We start from the raw sequence: 11,964 nt of genomic DNA, 5'->3' as shown, positions 1-11,964 counted from the left end.
TAAAAAGTGATCCAAGGCAAAAAGAGTGTGCTTAAGAACCCTGGACACCTCTAGTTGGGGACTCTAGTAAAGCTGAGTCACAATCTAAAAAGGTTCACCCAGTTATGTGTCTGTGGCATGTATGTATCCAGTGGTAATACTGGAAGACAGAGTGCTTTGGGCCACAACCAAGACTCATAAAGTAGCTATGTTCAAGAATCATCACACTTAACTAGGAGAATCAATAACACTATCTGAATTCTGAGTTCCTATAGATGCCAATCATTCTAATCTTCAAAGGATAAAGTGAGATGCCAAAACTGTTCAGAAGCAAAAAGCTACTAGTCCCGCTCATCTAATTGGAGCTAAGTTTCATTGATATTTTGGAGTCTATAGTATGTTCTCTTCTTTTTATCCTAATTGATTTTCAGTTGCTTGGGGACAAGCAACAATTTAAGTTTGGTGTTGTGTGATGAGCGGATAATTTATACGCTTTTTGGCACTGTTTTTAGTATGTTTTTAGTATGTTTTGGTTAGTTTCTAGTATGTTTTTATTAGTTTTTATTTAAAATTCACTTTTCTGGGCTTTACTATAAGTTTGTGTGTTTTTCTGTGATTTCAGGTAATTTCTGGCTGAAATTGAGAGACCTGAGCAAAAATCTGATTCAGAGGCTGAAAAAGGACTGCAGATGCTGTTGGATTCTGACCTCCCTGCACTCGAAGTGGATTTTCTGGAGCTACAGAAGCCCAATTGGCGCGCTCTCAATTGTGTTGGAAAGTAGACATCATGTGCTTTCCAGCAATGTATAATAGTCCATACTTTGCCCGAGATTTGATGGCCCAAACCGGCGTTGCAAATCAGCTTCAGAATTCCCGGCGTTTAACGCCGAAACTGGCACAAAAATTGGAGTTAAACGCCCAAACTGGCACAAAAGCTGGCGTTTAACTCCAGAAAAAGTTTCTACACATGAAAGCTTCAATTCTCAGCCCAAGCACACACCAAGTGGACCCCGGAAGTGGATTTTTACGTCATTTACTCATTTTTTTATATCCTAGGTTACTAGTTCACTATAAATAGGATATTTTGACATTGTATCTTTATCTCATGACACTTTACACGTTTCATACTGTATCTTCTACGGCATGAGTCTCTAAACCCCATGGTTGGGGGTGAGGGGCTCTGCTGTGTCTTGATGGATTAATGCAATTACTACTATTTTTCATTTAATCACGCTTGCTTCCATTCTAAGATATCACTTGTTTCTCAACTTGACGAATGTGATGATCCGTGACACTCATCATCATTCTCACCTATGAACATGTGCCTGACAACCACCTCCGTTCTACCTTAGACTGAGTAGATATCTCTTTGATTTCTTAATCAGAATCTTCGTGGTATAAGCTAGAATTAATGGCGGCATTCAAGAGAATCCAGAAGGTCTAAACCTTGTCTGTGGTATTCTGAGTAGGATTCGAGGATTGAATAACTGTGACGAGCTTCAAACTTTTGAGGGCTGGGCGTTAGTGACAAACGCAAAAGAATCACCGGATTCTATTGCAACCTGATTGAGAACCGACAGATGATTAGCCGTGCTGTGACAGAGCGCGTTGAACATTTTAACTGAGAGGATGGGAGGTAGCCATTGACAACGGTGAAACCCTACATACAGCTTGCCATAGAAGGAGCCTTGCGTGCATGAAGAAGCAGACAGTACGAAAGCAGAGATTCAGAAGATAGAGCATCTCCAAAACCTCAACCTGTTCTCCATTACTGCAAAACAAGTATTTATTTCATGTTCTTTTACTTTTCACAATTAAACCTGAGAATTATTGATATCCTGACTAAGAGTCACAAGATAACCATAGCTTGCTTCAAGCCAACAATCTCTGTGGGATCGACCCTTACTCACGTAAGGTATTACTTGGACGACCCAGTGCACTTACTGGTTAGTTGTGCAGAATTGCAAAAGTGTGATTGCAATTCTGTGCACCAGAGCTTCTCTGCAAAAGTTTCCACTCTTCTCCTAGATTGCATAGACTTAGAATGCGCTCTGTGATAGTCCTGTGCCATATACCAAGCTATTTCATAAATCTTGCTTTCATTTGGGACTCTATCATTGTCAAAGACAAAAGTGTTCCTTCGAAACCATAGGAAGTTTAAGGTACTAGTAAAGAGGAGGGGCCACAGAACCCCTTTGAAAGGAGATTGGAAAGATAAGTTCTCCATCAACCAAGGGATAAGAGGTTTGGTGAAGAAATTCTCCGCATCCAACCTGTCATCAATGCTCTTCCATGTTCTATATGCGACTGGACAGTCCCGCAAGACATGGAGCAAAGATTTTGAGTTGTTGCCACAAATACCGCACAAAGTAGACTAAGCTATATTTCTCCGAACACGCTCCTCATTCGTAAGAAGTGCATTATTGGCTACCAACCAGCAAAAACTGCGAAGCCTTTGAGGGGCTTCCAACTTCCATATCCGAGTAAAAAGACTCGCATTCTCAGAACTAGCAGGGGAGGCAAGGGCAGAACAAGCTGATTTTATGGATAACACCCCATTCGGTGTTAGCATCCAAGCAATCGAATCCTCACCTAACTCCGCTTCTGGTGGCTTAATAGAGGCAAAAATGGAGAGCCAATCATCCCCCAAATTGTAACCGATACGGTCATAATTCCAATTATTATTTTTGTTTACAAAACTTTAAAACCCTAAATGAGTAAGAGAGTGACGGCGCCCGATGAAACGACTTCCCAAGAGGAAGACTTGATGAACCGCAGTACTAAGAAGATCAAACCTAACGGGGATGAAGTGCTACTAGACGCAGAGGCAGAGGAGAACGGAAGATCAGCAGACATGGATCTGCAACCTGTGAATGGTTCTCCAAGTTTTGAGAGTAGCCAGGAGAAGGAACAGTGGGTACCATCCGGTTTTGAAAAAGGAGTGACCTCGTCAAAGCTAAAGTCAAAGGGCGGAAGCAGAGTATGTGAAGTCTCTTATAAGGATAGACTCTTAATGGGAGGTGCGGGAACGTCTCTTTCACCGTAGGAAATTGTTCAGATGGTAGCAGAGGACTATATGTTGGAGGAGGTCTCTGAAGACGGTGCTGGCAGAGCAGTTCCCTTCAATCCAAAGCCAGAGGTTGAGGTGAGTTTGGCAGAGTATGACGAATGGTGTCGTCCATGGAAGCTTTCTCTTATTGCCACCCATATATATAATACATGAAAATATTAAATTTTTTTATTTTTTTCAATTTTTTTTAGAAAAAACGAATAAAAATAATATAATTTTAAATACATGCCTGTCACATTATATATTTACTTATACTAGTAAGACCTAAACTAATCAAACTTATGTAATTAAAAATATAAAACATATAAATACAAAAAATAAATATTTTTTATTCATTAAAATTAACATTTAAAGTTTCATATATATAATATTTAAAATTATATATTTATCACTTAAATTCGTTCCACCCTTCTATTGAAAAACACCTTCTCTGTTGAATGAAGTATATTTCCTCCCTTCCACTGTTTCTTCATCACTCAAAGTGTGTTGAAGGTACACTGTAACTCGAAGCAGGATGGAGAGTAAAGATATAATTATCTTTTGAATATCTAACGTAACGGATCTTGTGTACGATCTAATGATACATAGGCATTACAAAGAACGGCTTTGATCTAATTGATATAGTCCAATTTAAATTCTAATAGACAGATGGATCAAATGCATATCTAATTCAAGCATCACTTTAATATGTGCAATAATTATCACAACCCTAAATCATAGATTAATACATCCTGATAATCAAGAATTTATATGTGACACGAAATTATGTGAACTAAAGAGCAAAAGATAACTATAAAATAGCAGCACAACCAAATACACTCTTTTCAACTAATCGCAATTCCCCTACAAATTGAAATCAACATAGAAGAGCAATCAGAGACAGAAACAACGAGGTTGCAAAGAGCAAAAATTCAGTTTTTAGTATTTTATCAAATTATCAAAAATTCAATAAACACATAATTGTTATGCTCGTTTTAGACATATTCAATTTAAAATATCTATTTAATCATAATAAAATCAGAATCATGTTATTTTATTATTAGAAATGTCATACTAATATTGTAAATAATGCTCCGTGTCAACACAATATTAATGGTAGTTAATAGTAGTTAAATTATGTATGAACAGAGATTCACAATTTATAACTTCAAGAATTAATTTAGTTATTTTTTAAAATAAAAAAAATTAATGAGCAGTTAGAATTTAAAGAATCAAATTAAATATTATGTGTCTATATAGTATTTACGCATATCTTATGTATCCATGAAGTCAAGGGTAGCCAGCCATCATTTCTGTTTTTCAAATCATAAGGGTATCCATGATGTTGGATTCACCTTTTCTTCCTTCTTTCTCTAGTACTTCTTGCATCCATAATTTCGGTTACTTTAATTTAGCAATTTTTTTTTTCAATTCAATTTATTTATTATTTTCACATTTTATAAAAAAAATAAGCACAAAGTTTTTAATATACTATTTATATAATAACCACAAAAGATTATTTACTATCAATCACTGAATTAAAATATTTTATATTAGTTAGTTAGTTAAGATGATAAAAAATATTTTATATTTTAATTAAAATATCTTTTTAAGTTTTAAAAATAATAAATATATTTTGAATTGAATTATATATAATAAATGATATTTCTAAAAATAAGTTGTCACTAATTTTCTCACATATTTATTTTAATTATTATTTAAATAAGAATGTAGCCGTATTTATTTATTGTTATTCAAACATGCCTAATTCACATGCTGGAGTCCAGCATCAAGCACGGTTAAAATACTAAGCAACTGGCAATTGAAAAATAACAACCTATTTATTTAATTTTAGTGATTCATTTATAATAATATATAAGGTCATGATATCATTGCGATCAACGTTGTTGTCTATGTCCATTATTTACCATCTTTCTTTCTATATATCTATCTAAGCTATCTCAATTTATTGTATTTTTCTTAAATTATATTCTCATCACAACCATTGTCATAGATTTTCGCAAAGAAGCTAGATTTGAGTAAGATTCATTGGCCGATCAATATGGCAAACGCAATCTTCATCACTCACAACAAATCTTCATTAATTGTTGCTCCAAGAACATTCCACAAATGTCAAAGTTCAAAGGTAGACAATGTTCGAATCAGTTTCGGATCCAACATCAAATTTAATAGCTCCTGTGTTCCACAACAGAACCTTCTTCCACTCAGAAGAAACATGTACGTATAATCATTCAATCCATGTCCTAAGCTTCAACCTTCAAGTTCTTATTATTAGCTTTTAGATAGATAAACTAAGTAAAGAGATTAAATTTACTATATTCAAAATCCTAAATTCTACTTTAATTTATTAGTTTATTAAGATTCAAGTTTTCCGTATGCAGGAACATTATTGTGTGTGCCAGCACACAACCAGGGCCACCTCTTCCTGTTAATCCTTCTCCTTTTCCTTCCCCTTCTAATTGGTAAAATTTTATGTTTATTTACTTTTATATTGAATTGATGAACTTAATTTCCTCTTATATATATATCAAATTATGTAAATGTTTATCCAAAAATTATCAAATTAAATAATGAGTAATGTTAAATAATCAACAAATATTATTATTTTTGAACAACACTTAATTAACAATAATTTGTACTCATATTTATATATATTTTACACATAAAAAATATATAATTTATATCTATATTTATTAGAATTTTACACACATATATAAATTAATACAGTTTGTATTCACATTTTTTAGAATTTGTACACATTAATTAAAAAAAATTATTTATTAAAAACAGTTTATATTTATATGCTAGACAAATGATGCATGGTAAATACACTTATTTACCTTGTTCCTCTTAAATAATTATATAAAAAATTTGTACCGTGAAGGTATCAAAATTAAAGTTGAGTTAATTTCTTCGTTATATTTAGATTTTATTTACCACTTAAAATTTTTCAATTATTGTTTATTTTCAAATGTTAGTCATAGATTTCAAGAGACTATCATGATTAATGATGTTAATTATTTGAAAAAATAATTCTCCGAATCAAACAGTTAACAATGCAAAGCGGTTTGTTATTCTTTTCCAGGAAACTATGGGTGGTTGGAACCATATTCACGATAGTGATGTCATTTTCGAAGGGCAAATGGGGTCCTTTGCTACTTCTCAAAGGTAAGAAGAGATCTTGGAATTTAATTTCCACGTTGATTTTTGTTTTAATTTTTGTTCATCAGAATAATTGGTAATTATTATATTTATTATTGTGTGTAGAGAAAGTTGAAACAACAATAGAGGAAGCAGAAAGAATCGCAGACGTGATAGAAGAGGTGGCAGAGAGAGTGGACAAGGCGGCTGAAGAAGTTGTGAAGATTATTCCTGAAGGAAAACTTCGTGATGCTGTTGAATTCGTTGAGAAAGTGGCTGAAAATGTAGACAAGATTGCTGAAAATGCAGGAGATACACTGGAAAAGGTTTGCTTTTTTCTTTATTTAGAGTGTTTAATTCAGGAACTAACATAGTAATATAATACTTTTCAATCGATACCAGCACATAAAGATTATAGAAAAGTTTTTAAGTATACCAATATATCGATATTTCAGTGATTTTTAACTATTGATCTTAATTATATATATTATATAATTTTTTATATTTAAAATTAAGTATTAAAAATCACTGAAACCTCAATATACCGATACGCTTAAAATTTTTTTAAGATTATAATAGAGATAGAATAACCTCGTCGTAGCTATTTTTACGATTTAAATTTGTAACCTTAAGATTACACGAAAATAATTTAATTATTGTTCTAAGATTTTGTTTTTAAATTTTAAATTTTAAATATTAATCTAAATTCTAAATCTTCTAAAAATAAAAATTTAAAAGACAATTTTATAATAAAAAATTAATTAATATTAACCGATTAAAAATGAATTCTATATTTATTCTCTCTTTTAATAATTTATAGTTGCACAACTCTCGTCTCTCGGTCTTTACTTTAAATTGTCTTGTTTTCACCTAATGCATGCGTTTTACTTTTTCTTTCTTTATTCAATTGCAACCTAATTCCTTAATTGTTTTTTATTTTCTACCATGAAAACTAACTACTCCTATAAAAGAATTGCGAACGCATATGATGATGTACATGTGAATGTAATTATTTTAGACTAATATATATAAAGTTGATGATATGATATTAATTAAGAGCGGATATGCATTATGAGAAGTACTGACACACAAAAGTTTGGCCCATCTATCATCATCACACTAATTAATAGTGTTCTTAGATACACCTGATAACTTTCCTATACCATATTGCTCTATGAAACTCTTCGAAAGATTAACATCTTAAAATTTGTCAACATAATTGGTACAACAATGGAGAGTAGGGATTAAAATAAATCTACTAGACTATTTCTTTTTACTAACTATCTTTGAAAGTCAAATTATAGATATATTGATTTAGGATTTATTATTTTGACTTCTTTTCTATTTCTATCTTTGACTCGGCCTTACATTCATAATACTAGAAGTTTTTCCTACCTATATATCGAGGAAGTTTCATACGCACCAAAAAGTAGTGACCATTATCATTTTCTAGTTAATAAATATTCTAGAATTTATTTGCAACCACTTGCTTGTTTTAATTCTCAACATGGAATTCAAGTGGCATTAACACGTATTTCAGCCAAGATATCTTGCTGAGTGTTCCTTCCTTCAAGTCAATTAAGAATATTCATTATTTTTTTTTCTCCCATAGTCACAGCAGTTGAAATTATCACTTGAATTGAAACATACATTAGACAAATTTGAAATTTTTTTCCTTTAATAAACGTTTGTGCAATAAACGATTATGAGTTGAGAAAACATTGTTACATATAATTAGCCTAATTTGAACCTCCCAATAACAAAAAATAAATAAATAATGATGATGAGTATATATGAAAATGCAGGTAGATGATATGGAAGATGAGTTGGATTCATTGTTGAAATCATTGCCTAAGCAACAAATAAATGCTGTGACAACTACAGAATCAAAAGATCAAAAGTAGAGAAAAACCAATTAAGTGGTAAATGTGTAATTTTAGAAGATCTGTAGGATTTTATTTTTATTGGGAGGGGGTTCATGGGGGAAAAGTTGGTTATTCATTATTTGTATGCTTGTAATTTTATCTTCATATTTATAAAATAAATGTTGTAAGGAACAGTTAAAATTTCTTCCTGATTTAATAAATAACATTCTTTCATGGTGTACGATTATACGAGAGAAACAAAAAAATCACTCTTCCTCCAAACGGATGCATATAAGAAAATGGTTGGAGTATATTATGTAGAGTTGCAAAACAGAAGTTGAAGAACAAAGACAGAATTGATGAATTCAATTCTTTATAATTGATGAATTACTATGTATCATTTTACATAAAGTTTATAAATTAAATTTTAAGGTAATATAAAATTAAAGGTTGAAACGTATATGAACATGAGTTGTTAGATTATAATTTTCTTAATGTTCAAGTTTTACAAAATTTAGTATAAATAATCTTCATGATCATCAGGTGATTGTAAGTCAATTCTTGTTGATCCAATATATCACCAATTGATATCAAGATCAGAATGCAAAAGTTACTAAGAGTTAAAGTGACTGATTCTGTTTCGGAGTTAAAATAGTTATAACAGAAAGTTAATTAATTATGTTCTAGGCAGATTTGCTCAGCTTGTCACTATCATCCCTTAGTGAATTATCTAGTATAAGAACAGCACAATGTACTAATCAATTTACATTCAGTTGTCACATTTTGTCTCTCTCTAAGCTCTGTTTTCTTTACTTCAATCCTTCCTCAAACTCTATTATAGTATCATAGAGCAAAGTTCGGAGTCCATGGTGGCTCATGCTCCTATCCTTTTCAAGCTACATCTAATATCACTATAAGAAAATCTATTTTTTCCCACGTTTTAAAAGAGTGTCGAAAATCTAAAAAAAAAAGTATGGCCATTGCCCATAAATATGGTCAAGCTATTTGAACTACTGTCACGCTTTTCAAAGGAGCACTTGTTCAACCATGACCAATTTTTTATGGCCACGCTTTTTGGAATAAGTTCCCATATTTACTTTTTGGCCACGCTTTTTTGGTGAAAAAATGTGGCTGTTGATGGAGAACTATTGCCATGCCTTTATACATTGATCCGTCAGTTATAGCTCAATGCATATCACCTATAAATCGGAACTAAATAATTAAATAAAACGTGCTTATTTAAGTATACGTGCTGACACCTCTAATGGACTTATTTTGTTAAGCTTAGATAATATTCAGGAGTGGTCAACAATGTAATCGTTTCATTGCATGATACTCTGTAAATACTCTAAACATTCACTACTCATCTCATACTCTTTCTTACTTGAACGTCAGAATGCCTTTGTAGATATCCACTATTATCTGTCTATTCTCTTAAAGCCGACGTATACCACATCCACCCTAAGCCTAGACAAGCTTATACCTGGACAGGATGAACTATACATCATCCGCAAGGCTTACCACATAAGGAACATATACCTTTACTGCTCTAAATCTTTTAAACTAGATTAAGATTCTCAATGCACATCGTTGTAACTTGCAAGCCCTCAATTGCGATGATCTTGGTAATAACCTTTTCAAGGAGAATACTGCTTTGCGTGTTATCAATGCCGATGATCTTGGTAATAACCTTCTTCCTAGACGAACTTAGAGTTACACTATACTAACACCTATTTTGACTATTGCCCAGGAACCAGACTGGCAATATCCATATATCCATTATCTTAAAACAAGGGAGATACCTGTGAGACAAATGCAAATTCAAATGACAGTCAAGCTTCTTCACCATGCTCGGAACTGATCTATACAAAAGAGGATTCATAAGATCATTACTAAAGTTCTTGAATAATGCAAATGCCAAACTCGCCAAGGACGAAGTCCACGAAAGAGCTTGCAGAACACATATAGGGGGACAAAGTTTTGTATCTAAAATCTTAAGAACAGGTTATTATTGGCCAACCGTGCAACAAGATTGCATGAAAAAGGTAAAGCATTGTGACCACTGTCAAACCAACCGTGCAACAAGATTGCATGGAAGAGGTAAAGCATTATAACCACTATCAATGTCATGGACCGATAATACACAACCCAGTTTAACAACTATTCACATCCGAGGTAAGCTGGCTCTTTAGTAAGTGGGGGCTAGACATTCTTGATCCATTTCGACATGCACCAGAGCAGGTAAAATTTTTAATTGTTGCTTTAGACAATTTTATTCAATGGATAAAAGCTATGCCTTTAGCAAAGATCACTTCTGAGAAAATGATCTCTTTTGTCTAGAAGAATTTCCTATGCAGATTTAGTATATCTTAATTTACAAAAACTAACAAAGGAAGAAAATTTATTGACAAAGATTTTACAACTTTTATACGAAAAATTAATATCACTCATCAATTCTCTTCTATAAAACATCCCCAAACTAATGGTTTAGTTGAAGAAGCTAATAAAGTGATATTGCAGGCACAACGTAAAAAGCTGGATAACTCTAAAGGGTAATGGGTTGAGTTCATTCCAAAAATCCTATGGCTATAATACAACTCAACGTTTTTTATGAAACCTTATTTCAATTGGTATATGACTGTGATGTTATGATATCTGTCATAGTCTCACACCATTCTTTTTGAATAGACAATCTCTCTGAAGAAACAAATACCGAGCTCAGGCAGAATGAACTAGACATCATCGAAGAAAATCGAGATAAAGCAATAATTCAACAGAAGGAAACACAAGTAGCTATATCTCGAAAGTATAAAGAGAAAGTCAATCCAAGGTGATTTCACAAAAGAGACCTAATCCTAATAAAAATAGAAAAAGCAAGGAAGCCACAAGGTAATAGTAAGTTAGGTGCTAATTAGAAGGACCATTTGTAACACCCTACCATACAGAGTCTTATGCTTAAGTCATAATTCAGAGATGGCAAGGTATTACGACCTCTAAAATAAAAATTTAGTACGTATAGTAGTATGAATGATTGATTATAACTAGGAGCCTTTGTAGAAAAAAAGGGGTAAACAAAATCGCAACTCGAAAGCACAACACTCCGATTGATAACGTAACGAACAAGGATAACCAACGCGTGATTATATATATATACAAAGGAGTGTCAAAAACAGGAATATCAAGATTCAAAATCCGGCTGCGAAGATAACCGGTCCGAGCATAGCAATATATACATATGATAAAAATAAGAAAAACCCCAAAGGAAACCCAAAGGGACACAAACACATAAAACTTATTCTCCAAAATCTCCCATAAGAGGAGTCATCACAGTTTGTATTATTTAATGGAGATAAAAGTATCTAAGCAAAACATATAAACCAAAACATAGCCCCGAGAACAAAGGATCTTCACAAATCTAGAAGTCTCCAGCATGCCTCAGCGGGAAACCTCACGCCCTGCATCTGAAAACCACAAAATACACATGGGTGAGAACCAGAGGTCCCCAGCATGGTAACAGCTTCCACATATATAATACATAATAATGGAGGAAAGCCAAAGGCAATCCTAGAACTTCCTCCAGATAATATCGAAGCTTATAAACAGGCTAAACCATAAAGGGCATCTGACTAAAGATTCTTCAGTCTAACTAATACTTCCCTTTCCAATTCCTTCAAACCTCCCAACCACCAGCAGAAGTATAATGTAGCAAACACAATTATATCAAACAAGAAATATACAAATAGGAGCAATTAAGGCAGTTAGACAATTAGCAAATAGTATGCAGTCAAGTAGGCAATCTCAAACAAATCACATAGTATGCATATGATGAATGCCTGTCCCTAGTGGCTGATGATATCATCCTGTCGGTTATAGAGCCAACCCGACAAGTCCTAGCAGTTAACCATTGGA

General features: G+C 32.9%; 1 protein-coding gene across 1 annotated transcript; it reads left to right on the top strand.

Annotated features, from left to right (window-relative positions):
- Positions 1–4,859: 4,859 nt before the first annotated feature.
- LOC107459194 (uncharacterized) lies at positions 4,860–8,289 on the top strand. The gene is made up of 5 exons (XM_016077410.3): positions 4,860–5,266; positions 5,431–5,511; positions 6,135–6,217; positions 6,317–6,516; positions 7,996–8,289. The coding sequence occupies exons 1-5, from the start codon at positions 5,091–5,093 to the stop codon at positions 8,092–8,094; spliced, it is 639 nt and encodes a 212-aa protein (XP_015932896.1). The 5' UTR covers positions 4,860–5,090; the 3' UTR covers positions 8,095–8,289.
- Positions 8,290–11,964: the final 3,675 nt, after the last annotated feature.

The sequence above is a fragment of the Arachis duranensis genome, chromosome 7 (genome assembly GCF_000817695.3).
Source record: "Arachis duranensis cultivar V14167 chromosome 7, aradu.V14167.gnm2.J7QH, whole genome shotgun sequence".
In the NCBI taxonomy this organism is placed as follows: Eukaryota; Viridiplantae; Streptophyta; class Magnoliopsida; order Fabales; family Fabaceae; genus Arachis; species Arachis duranensis.
Note: the sequence above shows the minus strand (reverse complement) of the source record. Positions and strands in the feature narration are given on the sequence as shown.

Excerpts from the sequence above, each read along its gene's own strand:
- LOC107459194 (XM_016077410.3), top strand. The coding sequence starts at position 5,091 with ATGGCAAACGCAATCTTCATCACTCACAACAAATCTTCATTAATTGTT. Across the intron at positions 5,512-6,134 it reads TTTCCTTCCCCTTCTAATTG|GAAACTATGGGTGGTTGGAA; the intron begins GTAAAATTTTAT and ends ATTCTTTTCCAG. Across the intron at positions 6,517-7,995 it reads CAGGAGATACACTGGAAAAG|GTAGATGATATGGAAGATGA; the intron begins GTTTGCTTTTTT and ends ATGAAAATGCAG.